Raw genomic sequence first — 19,628 nt, 5'->3', positions numbered from 1 at the left:
TATGTGTGTGTTACCAATGTGTGTGTGTGTCTAGTCTGTGTTTGTGTGCGTGTGTGTCTAGTGTGTTTGCGGGTGTGTGTGTGTGTCTAGTGTTTGTGTCCAATGTGTTTGTGTGTCCAGTGTGTAAGTGTCTCCAATCTTTGTGTGTCCAGTGTGTGCGTCTGTGTTCAGCGTGTGTGTGTGTGTGTTTCCAGGGTGTGTGTGTGTCCATTTTGTGCGTGTGTGTATGTTCAGTTTGTGCGTGTTTGTGTATTCAGTGTGTGTGTGTGTATCGGTGTGTGTGTGTGTCCAGTTTGTGTGTGTTTCCAGTGTGTTTGTGTGTGTGTTTGTTTGTCCAGTGTGTGTGAGCGTGTCCAGTGTATGTGTGTGTCCAGTGTGTGTGTGTGTGTGTGTGTGTGTGTGTGTGTGTGTGTGTGTGTGTCCAGTGTGTGTGTGTGTGTGTGTGTGTGTCCATTGTTTGTGTGTCTGTGTTCAGTGTGTGTGTCATGTGTGTGTCCAGTGTGTGTGCGTGTATGTTTATGTTTGTATCCAGTGTGTGTGTGTTTCCAGTCTGTGTGTGTGTGTGTGTGTGTGTGTGTGTGTGTGTGTGTGTGTGTGTGTGTGTGTGTGTGTGTGTGTTTGTCCAGTGTGTTTGTGTTTGTCCAGTGTGTGTGAGCCTGTCCTGTGTATGTCCAGTGTGTGTGTGTGTGTGTGTGTGTGTGTGTGTGTGTGTGTGTGTGTGTGTGTGTGTGTGTGTGTGTGTGTGTGTGTGTGTGTGTGTCCATTGTTTGTGTGTCTGTGTTCAGTGGGTGTGTTCAGTGTGTCTCCAGTGTTTGTGTGTTTCCAGTCTGTGTGTGTGTGTGTGTGTTTGTGTGTGTCCAGTGTGTGTGACCGTGTCCAGTGTGTGTGTGTGTCCAGTGTGTGTGTGTGTGTGTGTGTGTGTGTGTGTGTGTGTGTGTGTGTGTGTGTGTGTGTGTCTAGTGTGTGTCCTGTGTGTGTGTCCATTGTGTGCATGTGTGTGTGTCCAGTGTTTGTGTGTGTGTGTCTAGTGTATGTGTGTGTGTGTGTGTGTGTGTGTGTGTGTATCTAGTGTGTGTCTTGTGTGTGTGTCCGATGTTTGTGTGTGTCCAGTGTGTGTGTGTTTTCAGTGTCCGTCCAGTGTGTGTTTGTCCAGTGTGTGTGTGTGTGTGTCCAGTCTGTGTACGTGTATTTGTCCAGTGTTTGTGTGTGTGGTCAGTGTGTGTGTGTCCAGTCTGTGTCCAGTGTTTGTGTGTGTGGTCAGTGTGTGTGTGTGTGTGTGTGTGTGTGTGTGTGTGTGTGTGTGTGTGTGTGTGTGTGTGTGTGTGTGTGTCCAGTATGTGTGTGCCCAGTGTCGTGCCTTTGGCATCATTAAAACGGAAGACATGTTTATCAAATACCTCCCTGTAATTATTATTACGCGATTAAACTGTAATTAACTAGGAGGTCGGGGCACCAAGGAAAATATTCAGATTACAAAGTTATAATTTTCCTAATATAACTTTCAGATATTATAATATCTGATCTATGAGTCCTCTGATTAATGATGTGTTATTTACCTCGCCAGTGTCATTCCAAACGTCGTAAATTGTTGGTTATCTGCACGAACCCTGTCTTCACTATGAGTCATCCATACATCAATTGTCTTAAAATCATTTATTTACTAACCTAAGTAATTCACAGAAATGCATAACAAACAGATATGGTTACAAGGAAATGATAGGAGCATGTGCCCTAGTGGGCTAAACTGGCATGGCGGCTTGTTACACAAAGAAAGGGGGTTGGGCTTGAATGAAAGAGCGGGAAGAATGAGGAACCAAGAAAGCAGCTATGCCATCGTAAATACAGTATCGTATGCATTCTAAATTACCGCCCATTTGGAAAAGGAAAATGCAATATATATTTACTCTGAGCTGCGCTTCGGTAGGTTGGTCGTAGATGCTGGCCGTGTTGGCCAACAGAGATCTTCCTGTCCTCGGAAGAATGTCACTGGTGGTAAAGTGGATACGTTGTAGTATCTTCGTTGTGTGTTAGACTGGTTACGTCGTCCGTCCTTTCCTAGCCCACGTCTACAGCGGCCGATGCTAACTCAACGGCTAGGAAGTATCACTTCTGTAGTGAATAAGAGTTCAAGGTTCATACCATTCGCAAACAAAGCTCACGCTGAGGTTGGCTTAGTTCTGTACTTGACATGTGTGTCCTTTTAACGCAGAGGCTGCAGACCTCACGTACCCGGAACAGACTGGTTACATAACAAACAGTTTCAACATCAAACATTTAAATTGCCCAACAATTCCATGTGAATCTGATAACTGTAATGTGTAGACTTTCCCAGGTACAGTTTATGTCATCCTGTCATCAGTCATAATGTCTCAGATGACAACCGAACTGACATCCATACTCATTAAGTACCTGGTATATTTCAAACTGGTTCTATTACCGAAATAGGATTCCTTTCCCCCCACTTGTTTGATATTCCCAGACTCTCTATATTTAAAAAAGGCTATTCAACAGTCCTTCGGTAGGGTCAGAGAGAGAGGGGAAGGGAGAACGGTATTTATGTGGGGGTCATAAACATTACCCACAGGCCAACGTCATGACACCAGTGTGTGTGTGTGTGTGTGTGTGTGTGTGTGTGTGTGTGTGTGTGTGTGTGTGTGTGTGTGTGTGTGTGTGTGTGTGTGTGTGTGTGTGTGTGTGTGTGTGTCCAGTGTGATTGTGTGTGTGAAGGTGTGTATCGAGTGTGTTTGAGTGTGCCCAGCTTGTGTTTCTAGCGTGGGTGTGTGTCTTGTTTGTGTGTGTGTGTGTGTTTGTGTTCAGTGTGTGTGTGTTCAGTGTGTCCCCAGTGTTTGTGTTTCTCCAGTGTGTGTATTTGTCTGGTGTGTGTGTGTGTGTGTGTGTTTGTGTGTGTGTTCAGTGTGTGTGTGTGTGTATCAGGTTATTTTTCACAGGGACGCTGAGCGGTCCACATAATCAATCCTAAACCCTGGATAGAGGGGCTCAGTGAATGTGGAGGTGAATGTGTTCAGGTGGGTCAGTGTGTCAGAGGAGGCTCTGTAGAAGGACAGAGTGCCGGCTGGCCAGTCCAGATACACTCCTACTCTGTGGGAGCTGGAGGAGGGGACGTCTATGTGATTATTACTGTGCCTGGCAATGTAACGGTTGTCAGAGCAGAAAAGACTCCAGGACTTGTCATTGGATCCAAGACAACAGTCAAGACTCCCTCCTCTCCTGTTGATTCCTTTATATGTCACTCCTATAACAGCCTCTCTCCCACTCCACTCTACCTCCCAGTAACAGCGCCCAGTCAGACCCTCTCTACACAGCACCTGTTCACAGTCCTCAAATCTCTCTGGGTGATCAGGATACGGCTGCTTCTCTGTCCTCCATGTCACCTTTCTGTTCTCCTCAGACAGAGAGAGGAGTCTGTTTACTGTGTTTGGGTCCAGTGTGAGATCACAGACATCTGATGGATGAAATCAGACAAAATATTACAAATCATCATCATTCACATTAGAATGTTAACCTGTCTTGGCTAGGGGGCAGTATTTTCACGGCCGGATAAAAAACGTACCAAATTTAAACTGGTTACTACTCTTGCCCAGAAACGAGAATATGCATATTATTAGTAGATTAGGATAGAAAACACTCTAAAGTTTCTAAAACTGTTTGAATGGTGTCGGTGAGTATAACAGAACTAATATGGCAGCCAAAAACCTGAGAAGGTTACAAGCAGGAAGTGGCCTGTCTGACAATTTGTGTTCCTTCTGTTGCATCTCTATCGAAATTACAGTATCTTTGGGGTTACGTAAGGCTTCCATTGGCTCTCTTAGTCATATTGTTCACAGCAGTCAACACTCACATTTTCTAAGCCCAGGTTTCATTGTGTTCTCTCTACCATGTTCCACACTGTAGCGGTAAGCAGAAGAACAGACAGTCATTGAGGGATACACACACACACACACACACACACACACACACACACACACACACACACACACACACACACACACACACACACACACACACACACACACACACACACACACACACACAACTTTGTCCAAGTGGTGGTCAGAATGTTTGTCTTAACTAGCCTGATAAGTAAAACATGTCTGATATGAACATTGACCTAAACCCTCTACATACTTGAGTTTCTCCAGTCTGCAGTGTGGATCCTCCAGTCCAGCAGAGAGCAGTCTGACTCCTGAGTCTCCTGGGTGATTATAGCTCAGGTCCAGCTCTCTCAGGTGTGAGGGGTTTGACTTCAGAGCTGAGACCAGAGAAGCACAGCCTTCCTCTGCGACTCCACAGCCTGACAGCCTGACAAAGAGATCACCACGATTTCACAAACACAATGGCAGATGCATTTGGTTTATTCTCTCAAACAACATATAGATTAATCTTCTGTCTCCTAGAATTGTATGGTCATAATGTTATACTAATATGAAAATCAACGCAATGATTCAATATATTTTTATATAATATACATATTATAATACTTATTTTTCTCTAAAGTCAATATTCCTTCCTAATGATTAGTTCTTATATGTAATTTGATGTACTCAATGAACAGCTCTGGATACTTTGACCACTGGCAGAAGCCTCAGAAGACCTTTCTCTGATCTGGAGTATTTCATGAGATCAAACACATCCAGCTCCTTTTCTGAAGTCAGCAACACAAAGACCAGAGCTGACAACTGTGCAGGTGACAGGTTGGCTCTAGAGAGACTTCCTGATCTCAGAAAGCTTTGGATCTCCTCCACTAGAGAATGGTCATTCAGTTCATTCAGAGAGTGGAACAGATTGATGCTCCTCTCTGAAGAGGGATTCTCCCTGATCTTCTCCTTGATGTACTTGACTGTTTTTTCATGGCTCTACGAGCTGCTTCTTGTCTTTGTCAGTAGACCTCGTAAGTGCTTCTGATTGGACTCCAGTGAGAGGCCCAGAAGGAATCGGAGGAAAAGGGTCAGGTTTCCCGTCTCACTTCGTAAGGCTTTATCCACAGCACTCTTGTAGAAAGTAACTTCAGGCTCGTCTTTTGTGTGCAGTTTGTCCATTAGATTCTCATTGTTGTTGATGAATGAGAGGAACACATATACAGCAGCCAGAAACTCCTGAATACTCAGATGAACAAAGCAGTACACCTTGTCCTGGTACAGACCACATTCCTCTTTAAATAGCTGTGTGCACAATCCTGAGTACACTGAGGCTTCATTGACATCAATGCCAGCCTCTTTCAGGTCTTCTTCATAGAAAATCAGATTGCCATTCACAAGCTGTTGAAAAGCCAGTTTTCCCAGTGACAGAATGCTCTCTTTATTCCAGTGTGGACCTGTCTCTTCTTTCCCAAGATACTTTTCATTCTTCTGTTTGGGATGAAACACCACAAGGTGTGTGTACATTTCAGTCAGAATCTTGGGCATCGCTTCTCTCTTATGTTTCAGCATGTGTTCAAGGACTGTTGCAGAAATCCAACAGAAGACTGGAATGTGGCACATGATGTGGAGGCTCCTTGATGTCTTTATGTGTGAGATGATTCTGCTGGCCAGGTCCTCATCACTGAATCTCTTCCTGAAGTACTCCTCCTTCTGTGGGTCATTGAACCCTCGTACCTCTGTCACCTGGTCAACACACCCTGAAGGGATCTTATTGGATGCTGCAGGTCGGGTAGTTATCCAGAGGAGAGCAGAGGGAAGCAGATTTCCCTTGATGAGATTTGTCAGCAGAACATCCACTGAGGTTGACTCTGTGACGTCCCAACAGATCTTGTTCTTCTGGAAGTCTAGGGGCAGTCGGCACTCATCCAGACCATCAAAGATGAACAGAACTTTGTACTTGTCGAAGTTGGAGATTCTTGATTGTTTGGTTTCAATTGAGAAGTGATTGAGAAGTTCAACCAAAGTGTGTTTTTCACTTTTCATCAAATTCAGCTCCCGGAAAGGGAATGAAAATACAAATTGGACATCCTGATTTGCTTTTCCTTCAGGCCAGTCCAGAATGAACTTCTGCACAGAGACTGTTTTTCCAATGCCAGCGACTCCCTTTGTCAGCACAGTTCTGATAAGTTTGTCTTGTCCAGTTAAGGTTTTGAAGATGTCGTTACATTTGATTGGAGTCTCTGGTCTTGCTTGTTTCCTGGTTGTTGTCTCAATCTGTCTCAGCTCATGTTCATTATTGACCTCTCCTGGTCCACCCTCTGTGATGTAGAGCTCTGTGTAGATCTTATTGAGAAGTGTTGGGTTTCCTTGTTTAGCAATCCCCTCAAATACACATTGAAACTTCTTCTTTAGATTAGATTTGAGTTCACGTTGGCAAATCACAGAAAGCTCATCTGAATGAGGAAATAAGACAGACGATATTAATACTACGACTGTTTTTAATACCTACAGTAGGACTGTTATAAAGTTGTAAATTATAATTATTTATTCTCTTAACTGACTGTATACATGTTTAAATGTTTTCATAATGCATTACACACTGGTGTGATTGAATATATTATTGCTGGTAATATTGATGGTACTATTCATGTTGTCTATCTCTCTCCCTCTGTCTCTATCTCTGTGTCTCTCTCTGTCTCCCTCCCTCTCGCTCTCTCTCTGTCTCTGTCTCTCTCTCCTCTGTCTCTCCTCTTCTCTTTCTCTAAATAATCACCACAACACAACCCTGCTGCTACTTGATGAGGTCACTAGGTGTTAAGGCTGCTAAAATATCATTGAGTTACATAGCTACGTTAGCTGTACTTTAGCTACAGCTTTTAAATGTTATAAAACAGCATTCAACATGAGGCAGACTGCTCTTACACACACTTACTCACAGAAACAAACACACACAGGGAATTTTGTGTTTGTTTAATATTGTTTTGAATTGTTAGAAGCCTTTTTTGCCCTCCTGCTTCACTTTGAACACAGAAGATCTCCCCTTAACATGGAATCACATAGTTTATCCATCTCCCATTGACCACTATAACTTCAGAACAAAGTTCACTACAATTCAAAGTTGTAAATATTGAAATATGTTTTATGTTCAATAAAGCAACGCTCCCCTTCTTTCGATCCTATCATTATCAGTACAGTATTATCAGTATCAGCTCCACCAGACAACCAACAATGTCGTGCTGCTGATCCAGTTTCTGCTGGTCTGCCTGCGGATGTGGAACTCTGACCTGTTCACCAGACTTGCTACCTTGACACACTCACACTCTCTCTCTCTCTCTCTCTCTCTCTCTCTCTCTCTCTCTCTCTCTCTCTCTCTCTCTCTCTCTCTCTCTCTCTCTCTCTCTCTCTCTCTCTCTCTCTCTCTCTCTCTCTCTCTCTCGATGTCTCAACCTCTGAATGCTCAGCTATGAAAAGCCAAATAACATTTACTCCTGAGGTGCTGACCTGTTAACCCTCTATAATGATTATTATTTGACCCTGCTAGTCATCTATGAACATTTGACCGTCTTGAAGAACGATCTGGCCTTAATGGCCATGTGCTGTTATGATCTCCACCCGGCACAGCCAGAAGAGGACTGGCCACCCCTCAGAGCCTGGTTCCTCTCTAGGTTTCTTCCTAGGTTCCTGCCTTTCTAGGGAGTTTTTCCAGCCACCGGGCTTCAACATCCGAACATGATCTGTTCAGCACCAGACGACCATTAGACCCAATGACGTGTTTCTGCCAATCAGCTTCAAATGAAATGGTATCTCACATGCGTTGAATACAACAGGTGTCCACTTCACCATGAAACGGTTACTGACGAGCCCTTTCCAAACAATGCAGTTAAAAAGTAAGAACATTTTGCACAATAAAATAACAATAATGAGACTAGGTAGTTGAGGTAATAATGAGACTATAAGGAGTACCAGTACTGAGTCAATGTGCAGGGGTACCAGGTAGTTGAGGTAATAATGAGACTATAAGGAGCACCAGTACTGAGTCAATATGCAGGGGTACCAGGTAGTTGAGGTAATAATGAGACTATAAGGAGCACCAGTACTGAGTCAATGTGCAGGGATACCTGGTAGTTGAGGTAATAATGAGACTATAAGGAGTACCAGTACTGAGTCAATGTGCAGGGGTACCAGGTAGTTGAGGTAATAATGAGACTGTAAGGAGTACCAGTACTGAGTCAATGTGCAGGGGTACCAGGTAGTTGAGGTAATAATGAGACTATAAGGAGTACCAGTACTGAGTCAATGTGCAGGCGTACCAGGTAGTTGAGGTAATAATGAGACTATAAGGAGTACCAGTACTGAGTCAATGTGCAGGGGTACCAGGTAGTTGAGGTAATAATGAGGCTATAAGGAGTACCAGTACTGAGTCAATGTGCAGGGGTACCAGGTAGTTGAGGTAATAATGAGACTATAAGGAGTACCAGTACTGAGTCAATGTGCAGGGGTACCAGGTAGTTGAGGTAATAATGAGACTATAAGGAGTAGCAGTACTGAGTTAATGTGCAGGGGTACCAGATAGTTGAGGTAATAATGAGACTATAATTGAGGTAACGTACATTTAGGTCAGGGTAAAAGTGAATAGAGATTACATCTCCTCATCCAGGGACTACACACACACACTCTCTCTCACACACACAGGGAGGGAGGGAATGTTGTGTGTGTTTAATATTGTTTTAGGACTATGAAAATAGAAAAAAGGATTAGCCTACAAATTATGAAAACAAAAAGAAATGGGACAATGGGAGAGGAGAAATGACTAGAGACAGTGTTGTTTATCTCACTGACCATGACCCATGAGTTCTTCTTACCTTTGTTCAGTAGAGAAGTCTCCATCTCTAAAGGATATAGGAGGAGTCATAGACTTGTCACTCACACAGCTGGGAACAGGGGAGGCTGGTCTCTCCTGCTTGATTGGGCTTCAACACAACAGAGACAACATTACATCTCTCATCTACTCTGAGAGTTTCATTCCAAAACACTTTATATCTATATTCAGAAATGTTGATAAATTATATTTATTGTGTTAATACGTTATTAAACCATTACAAGGGTGTCACAACTGTCTAAAGGATTAGACCAAGGCGCAGCGTGTAGACTGCTCATAATAACTTTAATGAAAACACTTTAAACAAAAACAACAAAACGACAGCCAAACAGTTCCGTAAGGTACACTAGACTACATGGAAAACAACCACCCACAAAACCCCTGTCACGTCCTGACCAGTAATAGGGGTTATTTGTTATTGTAGTTTGGTCAGGACGTGGCAGAGGGTATTTGTTTTAGGTGGTTCGGGGTGGTTGGTTGTTTAGAAGGGTGTTTGATTTATTATTTCCGGGTTTTGGGCTATGTTATATGTTTTGTATTTCTATGTTCATTCTAGTATTAGTATTTCTTTGTTTAGGTCATTGGGTGTTGGACTCTCAATTGGATGCAGGTGTTTCCTAGTTGCCTCTGATTGAGAGTCCTATATATAGGTACGTGTTTGTGGGAGATTGTGCTAGGTATAGCCTGTATGCCTCACCGGCCTGTTATTCGTCATTGTGTTTTGTGTACGTGTTTATTTTGGTTTTTCCTTCTTTGCCAATTTAATAAAAGAAGATGAGTGCACATAACCCCGCTGCATCTTGGTCCACTTTACCCTACGACAAACGTGACAACCCCATGAAAAACAGGCTTCCTAAGTATGGCTTCCAATCAGAGACAACGAAAGACGCCTGCCTCTGATTGGAAACCATACCCGGCCAAAATATAGAAAACCAAAACATAGAATGTGAAAACTAGAAAACCCCATATAGAAACAGAAAACCAAAACACATAGACAAAACAACCCCCTGTCACGCCCTTACCAATCCACTAGGGGAAAATGACCTCATACCAGGGTCAGGACGTGACAAAGGGTTTATAAAGGCTTCTAACGTGTGTAATTTCCACTTAAAAATGTCAGACTTGATTTGATGAAAAATGGACCAACCCCTACAATAAATGTCCTTAATTATAATCCACGTAAAAATGCACATTTGCTGGTATTTTCCTGCTTTGAGATACCTGCTCAAATTAAGATTCATTTTAAGATAGCTAGGTGAGACAACCACATATAAAATATACAGAATACAAAAATTCCATTCCAGCTAAACAATGGATATATAGATATCTAGGTGGATATATAGATATCTAGGTGAGACAACCACATATCACAGTCAGATATACAGGATACGAACATAATGATCCAAGATGGCGTTGCAGTGCAGACGTGTTTGTCGTTGTCCCGTGTAAATTTAGTTTTTTTTCATCTTGTTTTTGTATATATTTCAATATATTTCGATCTCTTTTTCCATTTTTAAATTAAATATACCTTCTAGCAACCCACCTCACCCAATGTGATATGGATCTTCTATTTTTAGACCTTATAGTTACAACCCCCATCAGATGCTAGCCAACTAACTATCTACTAGCTACTTAGTCATTGTTAGCCACTGCTAGCGGCCTTTACCTTTAGCTCAGACACCAGCCGTTTTTAGCCTGGATAAAAACGGCTGAGCGATATCAACCCGGACTGCTTTTCTCCACTACATCACCAGATTCCTGCCGATTCACTCCCTTTAAGAGTGTGCTCCTAATCTCAGCTCGTTACCTGTATAAAAGACACCTGGGAGCCAGAAATCTTTCTGATTGAGAGGGGTCAAATACTTATTTCCCTCATTAAAATGCAAATCATTTATAACATTTTTGACATGCGTTTTTCTGGATTTTTGTTGTTGTTATTCTGTCTCTCACTGTTCAAATAAACCTACCATTAAAATTATAGACTGATTATTTCTTTGTCAGTGGGCAAACGTACAAAATAAGCAGGGGATCAAATACTTTTTTCCCTCACTGTACCACCCACCACTGCGACCTCTATGCTCTTGTCGGCTGGCCCTCGCTACATATTCATCGCCAGACCCACTGGCTCCAGGTCATCTAAGTCTTTGCTAGGTAAAGCGCCGCCTTATCTCAGCTCAACCCGTAGCGCTCGCTCCAGCATGTATATCTCACTGGTCATCCCCAAAAATCGCTGAAGTTGGAGACTTATATCTCCCTCACTAATTTCAAGCATGTGCTATCTGAGCAGCTCACTGATCGCTGCAGCTGTACACAGCTCATCTGTAAATAGCCCATCCAACTTCCTACCTCATCCACATATTGTCTTTATTTACTTTTTGCTCTTTTGCACACCAGTGTTTCTACATGCACATCATCATTTGCACATTTATCACTCTAGTGTTAATTGATCAATTGTAATTACTTCGCTACTATGAACTATTTATTGCCTTACCTCCTTACTCCATTTGCACACACTGTATATAGATCTATTGTTATTTACTGTACGTTTGTTATTTGTAACTCCGTGTTGTTGTTTGTGTCGCACTGCTTTGCTTTATCTTGGTCAGATCGCAGTTGTAAATGAGAACTTGTTCTCAACTGGCCTACCTGGTTAAATAAAAGTGAAAAAAAACAAAAAATAAAAAAAATCCATTCCTTCTAAACAATGGATGTATAGCATTTACAAAAAAAACACATTTTCATACACATCTAAAATCTAGAACAGTTATATAGAATGTACCCATAAGCAATCATTTCTGATTAAAGAACGTTTGTAGAATATACATTCTTAAACAATATTGTCAGCTCACCTTTTAGCTTTGGTATCATGTCCCCCAGAGAGACTAATTTTAGAGCCAGGGCCCCCCTCCTCTCTCTCCCCAGAGAGACTCATTTTAGAGCACTGACCCCTAAACAGAGATCCAGCATGTTGGTTGTGGTTAACACAGTGACAACTAAACAGAGATCCAGCATGTTGGTTGTGGTTAATACAGTGACAACAAATTATTGAATGTCAATTGTTCTCATTTATTAATTATCTCCTAGAAATAAAACATTTACTAACAGACATATCCAAACAGTCAGGTGATTTAATGCTTCACATGAACATGTAATCATGACTGATATTTTTCACCTTTTCTCCATGTTTAGTGTCAGTAATAATAATAACAATAATATAATGTGTCATTGTTAATGGCAAGGGTTCCCAAACGTGCTTCATGACCCACCAACTGAGGTGTTTTTTGAGTTGGGTTGAACGGTAAAAAAAAACATTTGACATGGCTAATTCTGTGTTCTGATGCTCTAACATTATAACAACATCAGTGGAGGCCTAATTGTCTAGCTTTTATTTAGTTGATTGAAAATTCTCAAAGATTATAGGCTATTATTGAAAAAGTCCATTATCTTTTCTACATACTTTCAATTTGGTTTTAGTCGTTTAAGTTAACCTCTCTGGGCTAGTGGGACGTCACCGTCCCACTCTATTCAACAGCCAGTGGAACAGCGTGGCGCGAAATACAAAAACCTCAAAAATGCAATAATTTCAATTTTACACCATTTTACACCATTTTAAAGATAAGACTCTCGTTGATCTAACCACATTATCCGATTTCAAAAGGCTTTACAGCGAAAGCAAAACATTAGATTATGTTAGGAGAGTACATAGCCAAAAATAATCACACAGCCATTTTCCAAGCAAGCATATATGTCACAAAAACCCAAAACACAGCTAAATGCAGCACTAACCTTTGATGATCTTCATCAGATGACACTCCTAGGACATTATGTTATACAATACATGTATGTTTTGTTCAATCAAGTTCATATTTATATCCAAAAACAGCTTTTTACATTGGTGTGTTATGTTCAGAACATGCATTCCCACCAAAAACTTCCGGTGAATTTACTAAATTACTCATCATAAACGTTGACAAAATACTTAACAATTATTTTAAGAATTATAGATACAGAACTCCTTTATGCAATCGCTGTGTCAGATTTTAAAATAGCTTTTCGGCGAACGCACATTTTGTAATATTCTGAGTACATAGCTCAGCCATCACGGCTAGCTATTTTGACACCCGCCAAGTTCGGAGCACACTAAACTCAGAATTAGTATTATAAATATTGTATACCTTTGCTGATCATTGTCAGAATGCACTCCCAGGACTGCTACTTCCACAAGAAATGTTGTTTTTGTTCCAAATAATCCATATTTATGTCCAAATACCTCCGTTTTGTTCGTGCGTTCAGGTCACTATCCAAAGGGTAACGCGCGAGCGCATATCGAGACAAAAAAAATCAAGATGTTCCATTACCGTACTTAGAAGCATGTCAAACGCTGTTTAAAATCAATTTGATGGTGTTTTTCTCGTAAAGTAGCGATAATATTCCAACCGGACAATAGTGTATTCATTCAAAGAGGAAAAGAAAAAACAGCATGGTCGCGTGAACGCGAATGTCCAATCTCTTTGTCACCAGGCAGACCACTGAGAAACTGAGCTACTATACTCTGCCCAGAGACAGGAGACGCCTCAATCCGCTTTCTGAAGGCTTTAGAGAGCCAATGGAAGCCTTAGAATGTGCAACGTAACCGCACGGATACTGTAGTTTCGATAGAAAATCAAAAGAAGAACTACAAATTGTCAGACAGACCACTTCCTGCTTGGAATTTTCTCAGGTTTTTGCCTGCCATATGAGTTCTGTTATACTCACAGACACCATTCAAACAGTTTTAGAAACTTCAGAGTGTTTTCTATCCAAATCTACTAATAATATGCATATTCTCATTTCTGGGCAAGAGTAGTAACCAGTTTAAATCGGGTACGTTTTTTATCCGGCCGTGAAAATACTGCCCCCTATCCCAGACAGGTTAAAAACATTTCCTACGGAGACCATCAGGTCGTTCAGCAATATAAAGGATATGTAAAAACATTTCCTACAGAGACCATTAGGTCGTTCAGCAATATAAAGGATATGTAAAAACATTTCCTACAGAGACCATTAGGTCGTTCAGCAATATAAAGGATATTTAAAAACATTTCCTACAGAGACCATCAGGTCATTCAGCAATATAAAGGATATGTAAAAACATTTCCTACAGAGACCATTAGGTCGTTCAGCAATATAAAGGATATTTAAAAACATTTCCTATGGAGACCATCAAGTTGTTCAGCAATATAAAGGATATTTAAAAACATTTCCTACAGAGACCATTAGGTCGTTCAGCAATATAAAGTATCATATCTCCAGCCTACTCTGTCTATTGAATGTTTGACGGCCTAACTTCATAATAATTAGCCTAGACTTACCAGAGTCGCTCCGTCTTTCCTTCAAATCAACACATTTATCCGACTTCTAATTGTACAGAGAAATATGTGCCACAGTTTCTACAGCCATTTTGTAACTGCGTAGGGTACAAACTTATTTATAATTTCATGTGAGGAAATCACATATTTTCTGATGCTCTTGCAGAGGAAGTAGTCTATATTACAAACTTCAAAATCCTTTTTATATTAATCTCAAATACACTACAAGTTTTAAATTCCCTACATGCCAGGAAAGTTCTCATGCAAAAGGTTATACAGTTCAGATCCTGTACAGCGTTTGTCTTTGGTTTTGGGAAGGCTGAAAGATAACGTTGAATTCCCCCCAAGTATTGCAAACAGGAAGTTAACTTAGTCACAAGGTTGTGCCAACTGCAGAAGTGTTGCAAAATCCTTTACATCCCACTCTTCCCCATCAGTCTCAAGAACAGAAAATGTGTTTTTAATGTAGATACATGTAGATGCAACAGAAACAATATGTGATACTCTCAACTTCTCTTTTATCAGAACATAGACATTTCCAAGAGGAGGCTGGTGGGAAGAGCTATAGGAAGACGGGTTCATTTTTATGGCTGAAATGGAATAAATAAATTAAGTGTTTAATACCATTCCATTTATTCCATTCCAGACTTTACACTGAGCCCGTCCTCCTATAGCTCCTCCACCATCCTCCTCTGGTTTGTATGTGAAAGTATGCAGAAGTTCATGTTGCTGTGGAGGCAAATTATATATAAAAATAATTATATATAATTCAGCCATAAAAATGAAATAAAATCATATGTGAAAATGGTGCATTTCTAAGTTCTGTAGAAAAAAAGGAAAAAATTCTACTCTATGGCATTTTCAAAAGTTGAAACATTTGAAAAGCAGTGATTTTCAAACACAATTAGATTGGCAGTGGTGTGGGGAGCAATAAAATACCCTCCATTGGACTAGAAACTCATCGCAGGTTTTGAAAATCAGTGTTTTACTTTTATGTCACAGATAATTGTTTCTAATCTTTTTAACTACAGATCATAGAAACATCCTGTTTTCACAAATATAGATACTGTTTTGGTGCTGGAGAGGATGAATATGAGGTTGAAAAGTGGCGGAATGGCCTTTTAACACTAGAAACAAACACCAATAAATCTATGTCCTGCTCCCTGACTTTTCCTAAATGTTTGTTTTTTATACTGCTAATGTGTCAATATTTTTCAATCACAAACAAAAAAGTATTTACAGCCTTTGAACCTGTTTACACCTATTCCTAACTTAACCCACCAAGACAATGTGCTGTAGGACCTTGGTACCCAGCCAGGCTCCAAGACAATGTGCTGTAGGATCGTGGTGTCCAGCCAGCCATTAATGAGTCTCTCTTTCCTCACTGAATAAATGACAAATAGATGAATGGGCCATAATTGTGCACCTTAATTCACAATTTAATTTAAATTAGGCCTAACTGAACGATAAGGAGGGTGCAGAGGTGAATTCAATTTAGAACAATCCTGTAATGATGAGGTGAAGAGGTTGATTTAATGTAGAACAATAGTGTAATGATGAGGTGAAGAGGTTGATTTAATGTAGAACAATAGTGTATTGATGAGGTGAAGAGGTTGATTTAATGTAGAACAATAGTGTATTGATGAGGTGAAGAGGTTGATTTAATGTAGAACAATAGTGTATTGATGAGGTGAAGAGGTTGATTTAATGTAGAACAATAGTGTATTGATGAGGTGAAGAGGTTGATTTAATGTAGAACAATAGTGTAATGATGAGGTGAAGAGGTTGATTTAATGTAGAACAATAGTGTAATGATGAGGTGAAGAGGTTGATTTAATGTAGAACAATAGTGTATTGATGAGGTGAAGAGGTTGATTTAATGTAGAACAATAGTGTAATGATGAGGTGAAGAGGTTGATTTAATGTAGAACAATAGTGTAATGATGAGGTGAAGAGGTTGATTTAATGTAGAACAATAGTGTAATGATGAGGTGAAGAGGTTGATTTAATGTAGAACAATAGTGTATTGATGAGGTGAAGAGGTTGATTTAATGTAGAACAATAGTGTAATGATGAGGTGAAGAGGTTGATTTAATGTAGAACAATAGTGTATTGATGAGGTGAAGAGGTTGATTTAATGTAGAACAATAGTGTAATGATGAGGTGAAGAGGTTGATTTAATGTAGAACAATAGTGTAATGATGAGGTGAAGAGGTTGATTTAATGTAGAACAATAGTGTATTGATGAGGTGAAGAGGTTGATTTAATGTAGTACAATAGTGTAATGATGAGGTGAAGAGGTTGATTTAATGTAGAACAATAGTGTATTGATGAGGTGAAGAGGTTGATTTAATGTAGAACAATAGTGTAATGATGAGGTGAAGAGGTTGATTTAATGTAGAACAATAGTGTATTGATGAGGTGAAGAGGTTGATTTAATGTAGAACAATAGTGTATTGATGAGGTGAAGAGGTTGATTTAATGTAGAACAATAGTGTAATGATGAGGTGAAGAGGTTGATTTAATGTAGAACAATAGTGTATTGATGAGGTGAAGAGGTTGATTTAATGTAGAACAATAGAATAATGATGAGGTGAAGAGGTTGATTTAATGTAGAACAATAGTGTATTGATGAGGTGAAGAGGTTGATTTAATGTAGAACAATAGTGTAATGATGAGGTGAAGAGGTTGATTTAATGTAGAACAATAGTGTAATGATGAGGTGAAGAGGTTGATTTAATGTAGAACAATAGTGTAATGATGTAAGGGAAATGAAAACATGCTATGTGTTGCAGTAGGCCTTTAGAATAATATAAAACATGTCCTTGACTCTATCCAAGTTGATGAGCGGGAAACAAACGATACCAGTCAACCTTCACAGCCGGCCCATCGACACTACTCCTAAACTATACCACAACTAATTTCACACATGATAAGAGTTATCCTGATCAGCTGGCCCATCGACACTACTCCTAAACTGTACCAAATCTAATTTCACACATGATAAGAGTTATCCTGATCAGCCGGCCCATCGACACTACTCCTAAACTATACCACAACTAATTTCACACATGATAAGAGTTATCCTGATCAGCCGGCCCATCGACACTACTCCTAAACTATACCACAACTAATATCACACATGATAAGAGTTAGCCTGATCAGCCGGTCCATCGAAACTACTCCTAAACTATACCACAACTAATATCACACATGATAAGAGTTAGCCTGATCAGCCGATCCATCGACACTACTCCTAAACTATACCACAACTAATATCACACATGATAAGAGTTAGCCTGATCAGCCGGTCCATCGACACTACTCCTAAACTATACCACAAGTAATATCACACATGATAAGAGTTAGCCAGATCAGCCGGCCCATCGACACTACTCCTAAACTATGCTACAACTAATTTCACACATGATAAGAGTTAGTCTGTAGACAAGATTGCATTTACAATAATCTGATGAGTGACAATATTAGGCCTATCAGTTTTGAACAGTCATATTGTACATGAAGAGATGGGAGCATCTGGTAATTGACAGATGCAGTGAAAGGAGCATCTCTTTATCAAATCCTCCTTCAGAGTCACATGCAGGTAAAACATTGTGATTTCTATATAGTACTGTATCTGAAAGAGCAGATTCTGCAGGTAAAACGTGTTTCTATATAGTACTGTATCTGAAAGAGCAGATTCTGCAGGTAAAACATTGTGATTTCTATATAGTACTGTGTCTGAAAGAGCAGATTCTGCAGGTAAAACATTGTGATTTCTATATAGTACTGTATCTGAGAGAGCATATTCTGCAGTTTCCTTGACACTTACCTTTATCAAAAAACTCTCAACATTCAAGAGGTGCAGCTTTATTTCCAAGTTCACTTTTTCTTCAACAATATCCGTGTTGTCCATGTATTAATCACATGATCACTCCAGTTGCAGCATTGATCTGAATGAAATAAACAATCTTATTAAATACTTTTTTCTTTACATAGTTGAATGTGCTGACAACAAAATCACACAAAAATAATCAATGGAAATCCAATTTATCAACCCATGGAGGTCTGGATTTGGAGTCACACTCAAAATTAAAGTGGAAAACCACACTACAGGCTGATCCAACTTTGATGTAATGTCCTTAAAACAAGTCAAATGAGGCTCAGTAGTGTGTGTGGCCTCCGCGTGCCTGTATGACCTCCCTACAACGCCTGGGCATGCTCCTGATGAGGTGGCGGATGGTCTCCTGAGGGATCTCCTCCCAGACATGGACTAAAGCATCCGCCAACTCCTGGACAGTCTCTGGTGCAACGTGGCGTTGGTGGATGGAGCGACACATGATGTCCCAGATGGGCTCAATTGGATTCAGGTCTGGGGAAACGGGCGGGCCAGTCCATAGCATCAATGCCTTCCTCTTGCAGGAACTGCTGACACACTCTAGCCACATGAGGTCTAGCATGGTCTTGCATTAGGAGGAACCCAGGGCCAACCGCACCAGCATATGGTCTCACAAGGGGTCTGAGGATCTCATCTCGGTACCTAATGGCAGTCAGGCTACCTCTGGCGAGCACATGGAGGGCTGTGCGGCACACTGTCCGATTTCAAAAAGGCTTTACAGCGAAAGCAAAACATTAGATTATGTCAGCAGACTACCCAGCCAGAAATAATCAGACACCCATTTTTCAAGCTAGCATATAATGTCACAAAAACCCAGAAGACAGCTAAATGCAGCACTAACCTTTGATGATCTTCATCAGATGACACACCTAGGACATTATGTTATACAATACATGCATGTTTTGTTCAATCAAGTTCATATTTATATCAAAAAACAGCTTTTTACATTAGCATGTGACGTTCAGAACTAGCATACCCCCCGCAAACTTCCGGGGAATTTACTAACAATTTACTAAATTACTCACGATAAACGTTCACAAAAAGCATAACAATTATTTTAAGAATTAGTCCCTGTAGCTCAGTTGGTAGAGCATGGTGTTTGCAACGCCAGGGTTGTGGGTCCGATTCCCACGGGGGGCCAAGTACGAAAAAAAAAAATGTATGGAATGAAAAAAATGAAATGTATGCATTCACTACTGTAAGTCGCTCTGGATAAGAGCGTCTGCTAAATGACTAAAATGTAAATGTAAATGGATAGGATCAAGTAATCCTTCTAACCCCCCCAAAAAAAAAGATTCAGATGCACTCAATGAACGTAACTGATGTGAGGTTAATCCAGTCAATCGCGCCAATGAAGTCCAAACTGAACAGAACTACACTCTCTTCTACCATTGTCTTAAATATATTTAATGGTCTTGTTGCAACAGCTAAATTGTCGCAAGGGAACTTTTATTTATTTATTTTATTTCACCTTTATTTAACCCGGGTAGCAAAGATTATAGCAAACACCACTGAAACGGAATTGGTGCTCGCTAGCTTTGTAAATTCAGCTATTGTTGGAAGCCAGCAAATATGAAACAAACTATTAAAATTACAAAAGGTTGCAGCATATGTTGTGTAAATGG

The 19,628-nt window shown here is 40.4% G+C and overlaps 1 protein-coding gene and 1 long non-coding RNA gene across 3 annotated transcripts; both read right to left on the bottom strand.

Moving 5' to 3' along the window:
* Nucleotides 1–3,856: 3,856 nt before the first annotated feature.
* Nucleotides 3,857–7,232, bottom strand: LOC123731686 (NLR family CARD domain-containing protein 3-like). 2 transcript variants are annotated; one of them, XM_045711083.1, is made up of 2 exons: nt 4,147–7,232; nt 3,857–3,906 (listed from the first exon to the last, which is right to left on the bottom strand). In XM_045711083.1, the coding sequence occupies exon 1, from the start codon at nt 5,919–5,921 to the stop codon at nt 4,875–4,877; it is 1,047 nt and encodes a 348-aa protein (XP_045567039.1). In that variant the 5' UTR covers nt 5,922–7,232; the 3' UTR covers nt 3,857–3,906; nt 4,147–4,874. The 2 variants fall into 2 exon arrangements, with proteins under 2 accessions (XP_045567039.1, XP_045567040.1); XM_045711084.1 differs by lacking the exon at nt 3,857–3,906 and having other exon boundaries at nt 4,204–4,320; nt 4,563–7,232.
* Nucleotides 7,233–8,265: 1,033 nt separating this feature from the next.
* LOC123731685 (uncharacterized) lies at nt 8,266–18,305 on the bottom strand. Its single transcript, XR_006762795.1, has 3 exons — nt 17,938–18,305; nt 11,607–11,705; nt 8,266–8,848 (listed from the first exon to the last, which is right to left on the bottom strand). It is a non-coding gene; the product is annotated as an uncharacterized lncRNA (long non-coding RNA).
* Nucleotides 18,306–19,628: the final 1,323 nt, after the last annotated feature.

This window comes from Salmo salar, unplaced genomic scaffold (assembly GCF_905237065.1).
Source record: "Salmo salar unplaced genomic scaffold, Ssal_v3.1, whole genome shotgun sequence".
NCBI lineage: Eukaryota > Metazoa > Chordata > Actinopteri > Salmoniformes > Salmonidae > Salmo > Salmo salar.
This window is presented reverse-complemented; position numbering and strand designations above follow the sequence as displayed.

Excerpts from the sequence above, each read along its gene's own strand:
- LOC123731686 (XM_045711083.1), bottom strand. The coding sequence starts at position 5,921 with ATGAAAAGTGAAAAACACACTTTGGTTGAACTTCTCAATCACTTCTCA.